The 19,198-nt window shown below is 37.9% G+C and overlaps 1 protein-coding gene across 3 annotated transcripts in view; it reads left to right on the forward strand.

The window, feature by feature from the left end:
* PAX5 (paired box 5) overlaps positions 1-19,198 on the forward strand; it is a 352,693-nt gene that overhangs the window by 208,614 nt on the left and 124,881 nt on the right. For all 3 annotated transcript variants that reach the window (XM_082253481.1, XM_082253482.1, XM_082253483.1), the window contains exon 6: positions 4,266-4,441. In XM_082253481.1, the coding sequence (XP_082109607.1) occupies positions 4,266-4,441 (176 nt within the window). The remainder of the gene's footprint in view (positions 1-4,265; positions 4,442-19,198) is intronic.

The following is a 19,198-nucleotide window of genomic DNA, read 5'->3' on the forward strand; positions in this document are numbered from 1 at the left end:
CAGACAAACTTTTTGTTTCCCTCAATTCTTCACGTATAATTTGAAAATTGATTTTAAATGTGTTTGAGTACAACTACCAGTAAAAAAACACATCATCATTTAATTTAATCATTTAATTACTGTGCCATTCCAATATGAATTAAGCATGGCTGCAAGAAGTTTGAGTCACTACAAAAGTATCAGCTGGCCTAAAAATCATACCTATGGCACTAGTATTATTTACACTATTTTTTACAAATAGTCTAAATCCTAAAAAATGCTAACTTAGAGAAAATGTATTGTTATTATTACTTTGGATTCTTTACTATTTTAGAAATATATTCAATTCCATTTTCTATTATTATAAAATAGCTGTTCTAAAGCTTCTTTTTTCTTTTAAAATAAAGTCTGCTCTATAGTGCTAGCCAGTACTATAATATTTACAGTGTTTGACATTTTTCTGCAACTTTTGCAGCAAACCCAACCGTATTTAGGTTGCAATGCTAAATGCAGACTTCTAGGCTTAGTTCACTGACACAATTGCAGTGATAAGTAGCAGCAGGGTACAGTACCCTGAACTCACTCAAACCATCTCTCTAATACTACCAACTGCAGACAGTGCATGTGCTATGCACTCATTTTATAGAATGATTGCACTCCCCCACCCCCAATATAGAATGGCAAATGTCGTGTGAGCCTGAGATATGATTTGTATGCAGTATTCATTCGCAATAACAGATTGCTTTTCATGGTGGGTAGCTCTTTCCTCCCCAGCCTATGTGACCATGGCCCATCCCTTTCATTCATTGGATTTGAGTTCTTTCAAACATGGGCAATATCAAAGACAGTCCTGCCTAGGAATGCACATTCCTTCAGACTGAAAGTCCCTAATTTTTATATTTGCATAACTCTTTGGGCAGATTGTTGTGATGTTTTCAGATCGCTATTTACAGCACCTTGCAAGCCCCTCACATCAGCTATAATAGGCCTGCACTGCATAGAGACGCACAGAGATCCAATGATGATATCAATAGGCCTAAAATAGCATGTAATCAAAATTGAAAAGTTTTGTTTAGGAATTTCATTATCACGTTGAAGGGGAAGGAGAGACAGGAAAGGCAAAATACAGTATAAGCAAATTAAATGTTAGAAAATTAGTTCTACCCAATCTGAGAAAATCTTCACTATTTGATTGCCTTTAGTACCTCCCAAAGACAACCAAATTTATCAAAGGCATGTATTGTTCACTGTATTATATATGAGATGTCATGTGATATATTTCTAATGTCCTTGTAGCCCTCCCTTTTAAAGTATAGGAAAAATAAAAACTTTTGATATATAGGTGTAGATAGAATCAGAAAAGATTAGAATGTCTGTTTTTATAGCATTGGAAGGTACACCTTCCAATAGGGACAGCAACAGCTAAAGTGATACATAACCACAGCATTTACTGTACCAGTTACATTATATATAATCTGCATTATAAAAAAATTTGCTGCATAACGCTTCCTTTGACTTTTCACTTCACCCATGGCCAATGTTGCTTGGCTAGATTTGCCTCTAGTCTAAGCTGATCATATTGTATACAGTTTTTGTGCGTGCATGCTTTCTTAACTTATTACTAGCTTATCCTTCACCTTATAATTCCCTTTTTTGTTACCCTTGTTTGCAATTTTTACACCTTGCCCTGTTTTTGGTTCTCCTTAATTAGTTTGTCATACTGTTATCTTATAAACTATACATGGTATCTATACTTTATATTAAGGATTCTCCTTTAACCACTTCTGGACCGGACGGTTTTCCCCCTTAATGACCAGGCAATTTTTTGCGATTCGGCACTGCGTTACTTTAACTGACAATTGCGCGGTTGTGCAATGCTGTACCCAAAAAAATCTATGTCTTTTTTTTTCCTGCACAAATAGAGCTTTCTTTTGGTGGTATTTGATCACCTCTGCAATTTTTATTTTTTGCGCTATAAACAAAAGAAATTCTGAAAAAAAGCAACAACAATATTTTTCACTTTCTGCTTTAAACATTCCCAATAAAAAAAAAAAATCAAAAATGATTTTAGGCCAATATGTACTCTGCTACATATTTTTGGTAACAAAAAATCCCAATACGTGTATATTGATTGTATATTGATTGCTTTGCGCAAAAGTTATTGTGTCTACAAACTTGGGAAAAGATGTATGTCATTTTTATTTATTTATTTATTTACTAGTAATGGCGGCGATCAGCGATTTTTAGTGGGACTGCGACATTGGGGCAGACATTTTTTGACACTTTTGGGGGGACCAGTGACATTACTAAAATATGCACTGTTACTGTACTAACGACACTGGCAGGGAAGAGGTTAACACCAGGGGCGGTCAAAGGGTTAAATGTGTCCCTAGGGGTGCTTTCTAACTGTGTGGGGGGATGTGCTTATGGAATGAACACAGGGACCTGTGTTCCTAAATAGGAGGAACACAGGTTCCCTGTGTTCCTAAATAGGAGGAACACGGGATCCCTGTGTTCATTGCTGACAGAATAGTGGTCTGTCATGTTTACAATGGCAGACCGCTTTCCTGTGTCCACAGGGAGCGATTGTGGGAGCCCGGCAGCAATCGTGGCCGCCGGACCCGCAGATCAGCTTTCCCTGTAGCAAATGGGCGATGTACAGTTACATCGTTTCATGGGACAGAGCAGACCTGCCACAGTATATGTACCGTAGGTTAGTAACCTACTTTATCTATGGGTTCTTAAACTGTGACTGTGGATATATCCACTAATGCATTGAAGAGCACTTAAAGTGATACTAAAGTCTGATTTTTTTTTAGTTGAAAATAAAAAACATGTCATACTTACCTGCTCTGTGTAGTGGTTTTGCACAGAGCAATCCCCAATCTTCCTCTTCTTGGGTCCCTCTTTGGTGCTCCTGGCCCCTCACACCTGCTGAGTGTCCCCACAGCAAGCAGCTTGCTATGAGGGAACCCGAGCTGAGCCACAGCTCCCTGTGTCCATTCAGACATAGAGCTGTGGCACGATCCCATCCCCGTCCCCTTTCTATCCTCATTGGCTGACTGACTTTGATTGACAGCAGCAGGAGCCAATGGCGCTACACTGCTGTCTCAGCCAATGAGGAGGAGAATCCCGGGCAGCTGAGACATTCCTGCAGCATTTCTGGATCTAGATGGACCTCAGGTAAGCATTAGGGGGGCTGAGGGGGGCTGCTGCACTCAGAAGGCTTTTTATCTTAATGTATATGCATTAAGATAAAAACCTTTTGCCTTTACAACCACTTTAAAACACAGTTCTGATCACTCCTAAGCGTTGCCTTTTTTATCTTCTTGGTATAAGAATACTCCATTTGTGTGTAGATTCTGGGCTAGAATATATTATAAGGTATATAACTGACAGATAACTAATGCACTTTATAGGCTTGAGTCTATATCCAGCCAGGGAAATAATTTCATATATTCAGGTGTCCAATGTTTTTATATGAATGTTTGTTTTAAACTGTAATTTGTGTATTTGTATACATTTGAATACATTTAAGTGGTAATGTTTTTTTTTTTTTTTTTTTTTAAAGGGCTTTACATTTTGGGAGATATTTACAGTATTAGTACTTAAGAATATAGTCCACCCCACCTTTACAATTTTCCTCAAATACGATAAAGCAAATATAAAATTCAAATGATTGCACAAATATAGTTGCTTGGTATTCTAGAGGGAATCCCCTATCACAAAAGATCTTGAGGGAATTAACAATGATCCCTTGTGCTGTTCAAAACAGGAGAAGTGAAACTGTCTAAAGTACGCACATTTCATTTCTGTCATTCTAAAATGATGTAAAACCACAAAAGATGTGCATAAATATTTTGTCAAAATATATCATACGAGAAAATAAGTGAATTTTCCATGGTGATTTAAATCTTGTGAAGGAGTGGGTAGATATGTCACAGGGTGTAGGAATTATACCAGCTCAGTAAATCTATGTTTACTTCCCACGCACTTAGGTAAGGGGAAGATAAAAGTAAGAAACATCTCCAAAACCAGTGGAGTATTAAAAAAGAACATGGCTTTACAGAAGTAGTGTAAACATGTATTTCAATAAATGCCTTTCTTCACTGTTCAGTTAAATGGAATATTTTCTTTCACCGCATATGGTAGGGTCACTCAAATTTTTCGCTTTACGTTGTATGCCTATACATATTCTGTCTTGTATGTGGTACTAATTGTATCTCTGTATGTAAGTGCCCGTGTACACACAAATAGAATTTCACATAAGCATTCTTTGTTGAAAGGTATTCAAGACTCACCTATACCAAATGGCCATTCACTTCCGGGAAGGGATTTTCTTCGGAAACAGATGAGAGGGGATCTCTTCACTCAGCAGCAGCTAGAAGTGTTGGATCGGGTGTTTGAGAGACAACATTACACGGACATCTTCACAACTACAGAACCCATCAAACCAGAACAGGTATTACAACTATGATAGAGATTTTAGACCAGTGCTGATACCCTTTTCACGGCAATTTTACATGTTTTATTTGGTTTACTTGTATGACAAGGATGTCATTTTAAATTAGAGCATAGGCATCATCTAGAAAAAAAGTAATGACAATAAGCAAATTATACTTTAGCTATTTCTTTGCAAATATTTGCTCAATGTAGACAAAAAGAATGGCATGTGGGATTTTATTATTGCTAATTTCTACACCCTCAGGAAAAATTCAGAACATATGTATATAAAAACATTAATTTTATTATCACAAAGTCATATTAAAATGTATACGGGCATATACCCTATAACAAAATTTCATAATCCCAATAAAATTGGCACATCAGTACAGCAACCCCTATTACCTCCCTACTTTTGGCATTGTCTAACATACACAGTATACATTGATCATAGCATAATTGTTATTTCAAGTCCCAACGCATTTCGCAGGGTAGTTTCTTCAGGGGTTCACAGGGTGCAGCTGAGTACAACTGATAAGAGAATATACCACATGATAATATACTTATAACAAAACAGGAACATACCACGTAACCACTTCAGCTCTCACACCTGTTATCCCTTATGGAACAGAGAAATTTTCAAATTTCTGCTATGAGCCTATTTAATTTTGTCACTACTTAACTTAACAACGTAATACATACATTTTTTTTTAAGGACAAACAGGGCTTTCTTTTTGTGAATATTGTCCTGCACCAAAAACTTTTTTTTCGCATTCCTTAGAAAATGAAATGTAATAAAACTGAACAAAAGGCATTTTTTCCTTTTTTGAGCAGTGTTAGTTTAAACATAAATAGTGTTACTGCACATAAAAAAGAGTGCATTTTATTCTATAATTTGTCCTGTTTAACAACAAAACTAAAACTATAACTATAAGATAATAAAATATATAAAAAAAAATCAGTAGGAAAATTACAATTGAATGAAGAAGGAGAATATGGAGTTAATTTGTGCTGATTCGAGTAAACTAAGAGGTTAATAAGGGGTTAAACAAAGAAACATTTAATTAAAAAATACATAAAAAATACATTTTTTTTTTTTACTTGTCATGGTTGCTTTAACTCTTTTCATCTGCAGATCGAAGTTCATCCCTTTGATCTGTAGATGAGAAACACAGAAAGTTAACTTTTTGTATTTCCGTCTGAGCAATGTTGTTGATAAACCTTGCCAGACTGCTATTTTTTTTGATAGCTCCTGCTGCCAACCTTCTCTGTGTACTCTTCAATGCAGCTGGGACAGGGAAATCCCGGCAGCAGAGAAGAAGGACTGGACGTACTAGAAATGCCCTGTGTACACTGATGACATGTTTTTGGGCGTGTCTAGTATGCCCAAAGTCTCCAAATGTAATAGTTAAGAAAAAAAATGTATGTAACCACTTTACCGCTGAGTACCGTAGTACTACTGCGGCAAAGTGGCTCTTGTAGGTCTGACGACGTAGACCTACGTCGCCAGACTCCTCCCCCTGTAGGCGGCGCTCGCTCACAGCGGGAGTCGGGCCAGGGGAGGAGCGGCGGCGATCGCCGCTGCTCTGCCCCGATCGTCGGGGAATCCAGTTTGGAGATCCTCCCGCCTGTGTAAACAGAGCGGGCGGATCTCCTAAGTAACAGGGAGTGACAGATCGGAGTGTTCAGCATAGCTGAACATTCGATCTGTCCCTGGCTCACTCAGTCACCTCCCCCCCCCCACACGTTAGTAAGCACCAGGCATACATTAACCCCCTCCCTCTCTAATAAAATTAACCCCTTCCCTGCCAGTGTCATTTTTACAGTAACAGTGCATATTTATAGCACTGATTACTGCAGTAATGTCACTGGTACCCCCAAAAGTGTCAAAAATGTCAGTCAAGGGTCCGATCTGTCCACCGCAATGTCGCAGTCCCGCAAAAAAAATCGCAGATCGCCGCCATTACTCGTTAAAAAAAAAACACCAAAAATGACAAAAATCTTTCCCTTAGTTAGTAAACGCAATAACTTTTGCGCAAACCAATAAAAATACGCTTATTGCGATTTTTTTTTACCAAACATGGGTAGCAGAAAACAAATTGGCCAAAAATTTTAAAAAAATTGTTTTTTACATCTTTTTTGGGGGGAATTTCATATAAAAAAAATGTTAAATATATTGTTATTTTTTCAAAATAAACGCTTTTTTTTTGTTTATAGCGCAAAAAGTAAAAATCGCACAGGTGATCAAACACCACCAAAAGAAAGCTCTGTTTGTGGGGAAAAAAGGACGTAAATTTTGTTTGGGTATAGCGTCGCATGACCGCGCAATTGTCAGTTAAATTTGCACAGCGCCGAATCGCAAAAAGTGGCCCAGACGTAAGACAGCAAAATGCTCTAGTGGTAAAGTGGTTAAAAAAGAATAAAAAACATGTCATACATGAGCTGGGGTTTTGCACAGAGCAGCCTCGATTCTTCTCTTCTCGGGTCCCCCACTGGTGCTCCGGGCCCCTCCCCCTTGCCGAGTGCCCCCATAGCAAGCAGCTTGCTGCGGTTACACTTGTGCATGCTCACTCCCAAGCCGACTCTCGTGCACAACACTGGATTGAGACCGGCCTTAGGTCGGGGACTGAGGGCGGAGCTGCACCCTAAGGGTTTTTTACCTTCATACATAGAATGCATAAAGGTAAAAACATTCAGCCTTTACAACCACTTTAAGCTAATACAGCAAGTCAGATTTAATAATGCAGTGACAATTACTTACAAAGACCATCCCCAGTTTGGTGTATTCTTTCTACTGGAGGAGGTGAAGGCAGATATGGAAAGAAGGATCACCAATAAACCAAAGCGGCCCAGGAACATGGAGGTAGCTTCAAGGGGGAAAGAGTTAGCCAGCGGTCCCTGCTCATTTTTTTAAGCCTAAATGAAAGAAAAAAAACATAAACAATAACCCAAAGTCCAAAAGAGAACCAAGCAAACCAAAAATAACCCCCTATTTATTTAACCCCCACATATTGAGGTCTCCTCCAGTAGAAAGAATGCCCCCAACTGGGGATGGTCTTTGTAAGTAATTGTCATTGCATTATTAAATTGACTTGTTGTATTGGCTTAAGTGGTTTGTTCCTTTTTTGTTATATATGTATAATATTATGTGGTATTTTCTCTCATCAGTTTTACACCCAGTAAACCCCTGAAGAAGCTACCCTGTAAAATGCATTGGGGATTGAGTACCTCCGTTCATGGTTATGCCGTGTGCAATGATATAACCAATTATGCTATAAACAATGTATACTTAGTATTTCAGACAATTCCATAAGTAAGGAGGTATTAGGGGTTGCTGTACTAAGGTACCAATGATATTGGGTTCATGAAATGTTTTTATGGGGTATATGCCCTTATACATTTTAAAATGACTTTCTTATAATAAAATTAATGTTTTTATATACATGTGTTCTGAATTTTTCCTGAGGGTGTAGATATTAGCACCAATAAAATCCCATATGTCCTTTATTTTTTGCCTAAATAATCCTAATTTTTGACGTGGGACGTGGTGCTGAGGCATTCAAGGATACCTAGTGCCTTGTTTTTTTATATGATTAATGTAACTAAGTTATTTCATTTGAAATAGTTCAATGGCAATGTATATTTAATTGAAAGTAGATTGACTGACCAGGGTCAGAGCAGGCCTGAAATGTTAGAAGTTCAAGATAAGTATGAGTAATTCTAATCTTTTTATCACTCCAGATATAGAATAAATGTGTCTTTTACTAGTTCACAACACTTTTGTTGCTATAAATATTGGTGTACAATATACAGCGGCGTGAGTGTAGAGTATATAGATAAATGGGCTTTTATAAAGCAAAGAGCATTTTGTGCTTGAACCTATGAAAACTTCATAATCTAATATATTTGCTATGGCCACTGGGGGATCAGCATTTTTAGTTTCCAGCACAGGGCACCTAGCACAAAGTAATGCATTTTCCTAAAGTATTTCTCACACTCTACCCTTACCATACTCCCTGTAACACTAATGTGGAAAAACTATGCATCTGAGCACCACAAACCAAAATAACTATTTAATTAATTTGTAATATTTAAATCAAACTCCCCCATCCATCCATCCATCCATCCATCCATCCATCCATCCATCAATGTCTTTACGCTTTATTTTGCTTAGAAATCACTTTGAAAATCCCCCCCCTAGCATTAATGGTCATGGCCGTCTTGAGTAAGGGCAGATGATTCATGTAGCATTTACTTCCTGAATTCCATCTGCCCTTTGCTTAAGCATGCACGCAGGAGGGTGTGCTTAGCTGGGAAAATGCCTTGTCCCTTCCTGAAGACTCCTGGGATGTATGACATCATATGCCTAGCTCTGGAAACCAGGAAGTCACTGAAGACATGTAAAAAAAAGTTTAAAACAAGTACATAAGATATATTTTCCTATCTATTTACAAATGCTAGCAGCATAAGAATTAAAAAAATAGTCAATATTGCTTGAAAGAGTGAAGTTCCACTTTAATGCTAACCTCTCCAGTAACCCTATCCTTTACACTGAAACTCCCTTATAATCACCATACTTATTCCTCCTGTAATCCTAACCCTCACACACACCCTCCCAGTAACCATCACTCTGACCCTCTCTGTCACCCTAACTTTTACACTATCTCTCCCTGTAACCCTAAAACTAACCTTCCTTGTAACCCTAACTCACACTTTATTGCTCCCTGTTTACCTAACCTTCACACTAGCCCTCCCTTTTAGCCTCACACTAACCCTGCCTATAACTCATACTGTAACACTCTGTTACTCTAAGCCTCACTTACTGTATATTTCCCTATTGACGTAACCATCACACTAACCCTTTCTGTAAGCTGTCATAAAAACCCTTTCTGTAAAGCTGTTCCTCATACTAATCCTCATATTTTCTTTCCCAGTAATGCTAATCTCCAAATAGGCCCTCCCTTTAACCCTCACACTAACTGTCACTGTAAATCTCAAACTGATACTTTGTGTAACCCTAACCCTCATACTAATACTCCATTTAACAATAACCTTCATATTATCCCTCCCTGTAAACCCAGCACCAAGTGCCAGTTCACACTGAAGCGGCACAACTTCGGGGGCGACCTGTGAAGTCGCGTGCACCGCGACTTTGCCACGACTTGCACGGACTTCATATAATGAATGTCTATGCAAGTCGCTCCAGGTTGCCCCGAAGTAGTACAGGAACCTTTTTCTAAGTCGGAGCGACTTGTGTCGCTCCTATTAGAACGGTTCCTGTAGCACACAATGGACCGGGACGGACCGTGACTTGTCAGGAAGGATGACAAGTCACCTGACAAGTCGTGGTAGTGTGAAGGGACACTAAGCCTTCCTAAAGTAAACCTAACCTTTTGTTTGCATTTGTACCTCCCAAGGGTCATTTGCACCTCCTCTGTACTGAAGAATACTGATACTCCCTACACAGAAATATACCAGTGCCAAATTGCCGGTGCTGGAATCTAACCATATGTTCACAACCAGCCATCGGTATTTTAATAAGCAGTTTTGTACATAATTTCTTCTCCTGGGCGGTAAAAGTACTTCTAGCCTTTCTGCTTCAGCTGCCATGTGGGATGTAATGTATAATGTAGATATCAGGGCATACAGTAACTTTAAAGGGATACAATTGAAAAAAAAAGGCCGTTAGATTATAGATGTAATGCACTTTAGCTACATGAACATTATAACAACATAAAAGCATGACTGTATATGGGTAAAAAGAGTGCGGCTCTCTAAAGAATCAAAGTAGGGAAAAATATGACAAAACTCTAAACAAGCCAAGGTGAAACCTACTGATACGTAAGAAAAAAGTTTGCTGGTTTGTCTTCCCTATGACCAGTGATGGTAAACCAATTACTCAATGTACTAAAGTGTATAAACAGGTAGCAGCTAATGAAATAATCCATGAAGGGCGCCTCATCCACATAGTGAGTTCCCCTAACTGCTGCCCGTTTAAGTGAAAAACACTAAAAACAAAAATAATACATATAAGGCAGGCGCTGTTAAGTGATGGCTAATGTAGATATAATGGAAAATAACATACAAATATGCCAATAGTGGGAACACAACAATACACCATTGCTATATAACCATCAGAAATTAATAAATGTGAAGCATTCACAGCCCATATACAAAGAAGTCTTCTTAAGTGGAATAAATTAGTGCTCAATAAATGCTGTCACCCACACCGTGCCTTCTTATTTTGATTCAAGTGCTCCACCTCGTGATAATACTCATAAATCTGCTCACCAGAAGCCCCAGGTCCCAGGAACCATACAGGCCTATCAGCAATCAGAACACCTGAATGGGTCTGCACCTCTCTATTCTCTCTCGGATGGCCCATGTTGATTATATGGAGGTAAAACAGAGACACCCATAATAGTGCAACGCTGTTATATTAAATGTTAAAATGCCACCACACACACATCAATAGTTAGGCTTACATAGAATGTGCCCTGACCTGCACCAGCTCAGATCGCATATCAATTGCATCCCTTTTCCTCAACCATGTAATGGGCTCACCCCTCTCTAAACGCTCCAAGAAGCCGGCTTAGTTAGTTTGTTAGCAAGGAAGTGTAGACAGGCGGACAGCAATGCATTTTGTCGTATGGCATCTTCAGGAAACTTCCTTACTAACCAGTGATGTCACTTCTGGTGACTCCATGGAACGCACGCCGGCCGAATTCTCGGAGCGTTTAGAGAGGGGTGAGCCCATTACATGGTTGAGGAAAGGGGATACAATTGATAAGCGATCTGAGCTGGTGTCGGTCAGGGCACATTCTATGTAAGCCTAACTATTGATGTGTGTGTGTGGGAGCAATTTAATATTTAATAAAACAGTGTTGCACTATTATGGGTGTCTCTGTTTTAACTCTATATATTCAACATCGGCCATCCGAGAGGGAATAGAGAGGTGCAGACCCATTCAGGTGTTCTGATTGCTGATAAGGCTGTATGGTTCCTGGGACCTGGGCCTTCTGGAGAACAGATTTATGAGTTTTATCACAAGGTGGAGCACTTGACTCAAAATAAGAAGGCACAGTGTGGGTGACAGAATTTATTGGACACTAGTTTATTCCACTTAAGAAGACTTCTTTGTATATGGGCTGTGAATGCTTCACATTTATTATTTTCTGATGGTTATATAGCAATAGTGTTTTGTAGTCTTTCCACTATTACACATTTGTATGCTATTTTCCCTTATATCTACATTAGCCATCACTTTGCAGCGCCTGCTTTATATGTATTATTTTTATTTATGTAGCAGCTAATATTGTAAACAAAAAGGTGCAAGTGCAAAAAAATCATACCAATGAAATTAATTCTATATATATATATATATATATATATATATATATATATATATATATATATATATATACATACACTGTATATATATATATATATATATATATATATATATATATATACACACACAAAGTGACAGTGCTTACAGTGCTTGAATTCATACATATACATATAATATTCAATGGTATTATGTATAGTGCATGTTGATTTCATAAACTGCTAGTGCATGGAAAATGGCACTTGTTGACATCCAGCAAAAAAAGGTCCTTGGTGTAGTAAGAGACAAGAAATCCAACGCCCAGTCTGAAGAAGGGTAAAGATCATGCCACCCAGTGAGATATGAATGGGGGCTTACCAGAACGATATAATCACATGCAAGTATTCAAAGCCAGCTCTAGTGAATTTGTCTGGGTATCAGCTGTATATCAAGAGGCTCCACTGACCAGAAGGGACATCCCACAAGAAAGCCGCTCAACTCCCATCAGATCCCATCCTCGCTCCCACATCAAGTCAAAAAACATAAAAGAGGCCAACCATAGTGAAGCCTGCTGCAAACATATGTTTATTTTAAAGAATATTGCACTACCATAGGTATTAATGCATCTTGCAGTACAGAGCTCAATAAACAAAGGCCGTTCCCTTTCCCAAAATGGCCGAGGAGGTGCAGCACATGCGCAATATCAGTAAGAAACGTACGTCCTAGCTCCACTGGACGCGTTTCGTCATATGTGACTTCATCAGGGCTAGGGGGCATAGGTATACATATCAGTAGGTTTCACCTTGGCTTGTTTAGGGTTTTGTCATATATTCCCCTACTTTGAGTCTTTAGAGCACTGCACTCTTTTTACCCATATACAGTGATACTTTGCCTAAGTATAGTGCTGGCAGCTCATTTAACATTTAATTTAAGGCTTTCAGTGCAAGGGTTTGTGTTCCTTTTTGTTATGAAAGGATGACTACTCATTGGCTGCCATGCTCGGTGTGTTATAGCATCCCAATATAGGTGTCGAGAAATTTTAGCTTGTTTTCTGGCAGTCTGGTCCATGTTATTGCTTTGATAATATATTCTGAAATGAGAGACAAAACAAAGTGAAAGGTAAATCCCATTTTGTGATTTACAAAACTTTCTGAGGTGTGCAGATTCAGAAAAGGTGACTTGATGAGGTTCAGATAAGGGGAAAGTATGGGACTAATTGTACATATTTTGTGCTATTACTATTACTATAACTATACTATACTATTACTATTGTTATTTAAATGTTTTCTTTTTACATTCTATACAAATCAATACTTTACATACAATATATGAGCAATACAGTGGGATAGAAAAACTCAGCAATCTACATTTATAGTTTTATTAATCATGTTTTGTACTGCTAGTTAGGGTTCATATTGTAAGTGTTCATTTTTTCTGTATTTCTATGAATTAGTTGTTCAAAGCAACTTAGAAAATAGATGGCAGGCAAATATTTAATAACACCATTTAACCCAGTCTTTATCTTAACCAATCAGTAATTTAAATAGTATCTGTCTGCCCAACACCAAGCATGCTTCCTTGAGGAAGAAGTACAGGAATGTCTCCATTTATTAATATGCTGTTGTTACTTTGCTGTCAAATCAGCATACTGTGGAAAAGGAGAAGATGAAGGAATATTAGCTTCAGCAGTTTTTTTTTATTGTATGTACCCTTTGGCTGGGTAAATACCATTACAATTTTTTCAGGATGATGGAAAGGAATATAAACTTCTCACATGTTGCAAGAGCTAAAAAAATAAGGTAGTAGCTCTAAATGCTAGGTGTTTTTTTTCCCTTCATGAACTAGGGTCCAAAATACTTACCTCTGCTTCAATTGACTGAAGCCAACAAAGTCCCTCACCAGCATTTTCTTTCTGGATTCTTTCAGGTGGTAGTCTTCGGCCCTCTTGATTAGCTGGTCTAGTATGATGTCCCTTCTGTGCAGGAGTTCGGTCATTTTGGCACACAGGCACTGTGCTGGAATGTAAACTGAGCTGCACATACACATTGTAGAGGCCAGGCAGGCAGGTTTATTTTATTGTAGAAGAGACATTGTATGTCTCTTCTACAATGAGCAGCCTGCCTGTTTGCAGTTTTTAACCAATTCCATACCAGGCCAATTCTGGCACTCCGCTCCTACATGTAAAAACCATCATTTATTTGCTAGAAAATTACTCAGAATCCCCAAACAATATATGTGTTTTTTTTTAGGAGAGACCCTAGGGAATAAAATGGCAGTCATTTAAACTTTTTATGTCACACGGTATTTGCGCAGCCGCCTGTAAGAACAATCAGCCACTATGATTGTTCTTATGATAAAGAGAATGGTCGTCTAAAAAAATTATATCTGAATGATGCCTGCAGCTGCAGGCATCATTCAGATATCCCCCACAGATATCCCCACTCAAAGCCCAGGATGTCATATGACGTTCAGCGATATGGAGGTGGTTAATTTTGGACTTTAATTCCTCCTTAAGTTAAAAAACAAGCAGTACATTTGTAAGTTCCCCTGTCTCCAAACACTTATTTAGTTTGCTCTTCTTCATTGCTGGTACCTGGTATTACAGTGCTGCTCCCCCCAAACTGCCTTGCTGAAGTATGGAGTGTGACAGGTTGCTGTAGCTAATATTTGAGTAGGTAGCAGGAGATTGGCTTGCTCTGTGCTGTGCATGTCTATGAACATACACAGTGCAGCTCAGGTCCCAGCCTGGGGCGCACAGGTGTCTCCTGATCAGTGGACTCAAAAAGAGACACCTACAAGTAGGAAGGTAGGGAGAGGTGGGCGGTTTGGGGCCAGATAGAAGATGTGGAAAGGGAGGTTTTCAAGGAATAGAACTATTGTAGGTTACGCTGGTCCTCTGTTAAAATGAAGAGAAAAAAAAATCAATGGTCACTTTATAGTATACTGTATATTGGAGAAATAATATTCTCTAAATTAGGATTGGTGTCTAAGGTTCTGCTTGAAATATCCTTGAATGCGCTTGTATGAGTTCTTTTTTTTAAACCTTAGTAATACTTTACTATATTCAATTATTTCTGTCTTTAGCGCGATCATATTCTGCGGCTTTTTTCAGTAGGGGCCCACCAAGAACATACAAACATTGTCAATAATAAATAATGGCTACAAAGTTGAACTTCAGTGGAAATGATGACTGATTTTCTCATTAGACTATACACAGTTTGTTATACTAAGACTGCAGACACACATCGGTAAACTTTTGACACACAGCTTATTAGTTTTGTTTTGTTCATTTGGATTCTGTAAAAGACAAAGATGTCATTGCCAAAGTACTTTTGTGTCTTTCTTTTCTATTTTCAGCATTTGAAACATTTTAGGCAAATCTGTACTTCTCCAGGACAATGTAACAGCATTGCTGGATAGCAGATTCACTCAATTTTACATTCTTTCCACTGCATCCTTATATGCCTACGGTATACTTCCCAAAACTGCTGTGTAAGTTATACAGTATGTCCAATCTGATTTGTAGCTTAGCCTCCACTTGCCCCCACATGACAGCGCTCGGGCTGTGCCTAAATGGGTAAGGGATTAGAAGTTACTAACTAAAGACAAAGTCCCTGGAATTCATAAAGACCAGTGCAAACTGATTTTGCGTAAGTGTCTCGCATGCATTCTAAAAGAGAAGCAGCATGCACCAAATTCATGTATAGGCAGTCCCCGGGTTACAAACATCTGACTTACAAACGACTTCTACTTACAAACGGAGGGAGACAACAGGAAGTGAGAGGAAATCTTCCCCTAGGAAGGGAAATTCACTCCTGTAAGAGTGCTCATGGGAAAAAGGTTTCTCCACTGAAGCTTTATCACTAATCCTTGTTTCCACAACAACCCAAAATGTTCAAAAACCAGTTGTCACAGGGACAGGAAATTAGGTGAAATCTTCTGAACAGGGGAACAGACAGCAAAAAAAAAAATGGTACAGGGGTGGTAACCCTTCCCTATTTTATCCAAAAAATTTAAAAATTATTCTTTTGGCTGGAGCGACACATAACAATGGTACTTGTTCTGACCTACAAACAAATTTGACTTAAGAGCAAACCTATAGTCCCTATCTTGTTTGTAACCCAGGAACCGCCTGTACCTCTCTAAAACTTGTACTTGAATTCTGCGCATGCTGGGTCACTTTCAGAACACATGCGAGACACTCACAAAATTTACCTCAGTATGTCAAAAGAAAGTTGGTCTTAATTAGCTCTGCTTTTGTAAGATATGACTGTGGGTATTTTTTTTTTCATTTGGTGCAAGTGTTGCACCACAATGTAGAAGTGGAACAAATTAAAACTACCTGAATTTGGTACACAAGTCGTTGTCAGAACCCAAACTGTCACAGATTTGTTTTTTTAACTAGGTGCAACACATTACCAAGAATAATTAACACAAGAAAAGTGTATCCGTTTTATTGACTTCCACCAAGTAAATTTAACAATATTTTAAGGGCTTTAAGTGTTTTGAGATCCATTGTCACAGGCTTCGGCTATTACATTTTGCTTTTACATCATGCTTTCCACAATTAACTGTCAGGAATCATATATAATGAGGAGAATAGGCAGGGTTTTGCTAATCGTATGCAAGGATAGACAAGATATAGCAGCATGTGATCAGTTTATATAGTAATTACTTGTGTATGATACAGAATAAAAGTCATCATTTATAGCGTATAGCAAAAAAAAAAAAAAACATTAGAGTTGATTTTCCATAATATACGTAATATTCTCCAAAAGCATACGCTGGCTTTCCAAGATGAGAGTTTGCATATTGGATGTAGGCCAAGATTTATTTTGAAGCTAATTTTGTTCATCATGGTAGATTACAATGGACTGCTCAAGGATTGCAGTTTTATTATTATTATTTTTATTATTTTTATTCAGAAAGATAATGTTATTGGAATAACATTTTTCTTTTGCAATTGTATATGGGGTTGTATTAATTTTAGGCAAGGGTTTACATGCAGGTATGATAACAGTCAAATCATTAGTGTCTAAGGCCATTTTTAGTGTAGAACAGTGGGCTAGGCAATGGATGAATATTCATACTTAGAAGCCAGTATCCCCAAAATGGCATGCATAAGTGGTTTGTAGAAATAGGGAAAGGTTGGTAGAGACTGCCAAACAAATTTGAATTCTTATATTCTTGGTGGACACATTGGGGTTGAACTACTAGAGAAGTAGAGGCTGTCCACCTAGCAAAGTGAATAATAGTAAATAACCTGTTCACTTTGCTAATCATGTAGGAGGAATATTCAAGAAACAGGATGTTTTTTTAGAACATGATTAGTAATTAAAGTGAACACAACTCCATCTTTTTTATTAAGCTCAGTGAACATGGCTAAGGAGTCTCTTTTCTTAGTAAATCAACTCCATTCACTTTTTGTACAATCAAAGGCATCTACCAATTAAAATATTTTTTTATTGTTTTTTTAGTGTGTTTGATTTATCCAGTTATTTTTGTTTTTTCTGGTTATCGCAATTTCTCTTATTTTTTCAGTTAAGGTTGGATAGGTGATTTGCTAATACCCTGTATTCAAAGTTTTAACAACAGTTTTCTACATAATTTTTGCTGGCTATAAGAAATTCAGGGGAAGCCTTGGATAATGATTTGCAGCCCTGTTATTTAACTGTTCCACACCACAGCATGTTCTTTTTTTGCAGCTGTCTGGTAATGTAAAATGGAAGAATTAATGGTTAAATGTTTTCCATTTATTGCGACATCAATATATCTTGTTAAGCGGAACCATGAGATTAACAACTTGATTTGTTCCTAGGAGAGATCACCGACATGGATTAAATTGATAAACTTACATTCAGCCTTGCATTTAAAATCCACTTTAAAATTATCCTATATCATCTTTGTTGAAGCAATGTTGTAGTGGTCACTGCTAGGCATCCAAAACAACATTTACTGGGTTAAAGCATTTTAATCGTTTACCAAAAATATGTTTGCTAAGTGAAAATCTCACCCAACAGAAAGAAAGAGAGACTCCAGGGATTGTGAGCTAAATCCTCATGAAAAAAAGATTGTTTCATAATTTTTAAAGATTTTTCAGATCAATGTATTTTTAGTTTCATACCTAATTCACAGTGTCTCACTGAAGTAACATATGAGTTACCACAATGTATGGTAATGGACACTATGCATGTTGGTTGCAGTTCCCTCCATTCCTAACACAGTTTCATTGCAGCACAGCACGACACAAGGCAACATGTGTGCTGTGTACAATGCTGCTGGAATAACTGCATGCACCTTTTTTGGTGAGTTTTGGTGCATTAAGCTGCACTTTCAAATGAATGGGCTGCCCTAATGCAAAGCACATTAGCATATGTTCAAATCAAAGGCTAATGCAACACATCAGTATGAACCCAGCTTTTGATAGGGTGAGAAAGGACTAGAGCCTCTGTCAGGTTTATATGCCTGTCTTTGTCCCCTTTAGAGAGATTCTTCTCCCCTTATGTCAATAAAAAAACACAGGAGAGTCCTCGCTTCGGCAGGACATATACTAAAATTGGAACGATACAGAGAAGATTAGCTTGGCCCCTGCGCAAGGAAGATATGCACATTTATGAAGAGTTCCATATTTTTTAACAAAAATACAAAGAAAAACGAAAAAAAAAAAAAAAAAAACACAGGAGGTAAGGGGAATTTCTCTAAAAGAGACAAAGGAAACTTTAAAACCCAGTACAAGCTCCAACAATTTCATATTCTATCTAGAAAAAAAACTTTACACTTCATATTATAAACTCCTTCACAATTACAGTTATTTCAGGGAAACAATACCAAACAATAGTGCAAAGAATGAAGTGAGGAAAGGTTGGCAGTTAAAAAAAAATAAAGTTCTTAGAATATATAAACATAAGTTTTTTTTTAATTTATATTTTTTTATTGCTTTTATTGTACTGTGGATGCCACTGCAGCCTAAAGTCAGCAGTGTATATCTTCAGACTAAAGACTCCTATTTTCTCAATGAAGCATCCAGCTATGTCATAGCTATGATTAGTGCTTGATTGTCAATGGGGACCTGAGCTGTCAATGACAGTCAGGATTGAGAGCCACCAGCCCCACAATGCATTGGCTGGTGGTTATCAAAGGGAGGGCATTTTTTAAAATGTATCCCCAGAACATTTATGTACAGATTGTAGATAGGAAGAGGTAAAGATTGCCTTTGGGTGATCAATGTCCATTGCAGGAAGTTTGACAATCTTTGTAGCAGATTCCTACCTTTTGTTGCTCTAAAGAAATAGCTGTTTATTTCACCCTGTCCTTTGCAAATCTGAAATCTGAAGGGGAAGGTCTGGTTCATTATAATCACCTGGTGCACTCTCAGTGTTCTAATGAGAAAAGCTGCAGAATCTGCATCTATTTAGAATTATTTAACCCCTGCGGAGTATCTTACTAAAA

Source organism: Pelophylax lessonae, assembly GCF_965119305.1.
Source record: "Pelophylax lessonae genome assembly, chromosome: 1".
In the NCBI taxonomy this organism is placed as follows: Eukaryota; Metazoa; Chordata; class Amphibia; order Anura; family Ranidae; genus Pelophylax; species Pelophylax lessonae.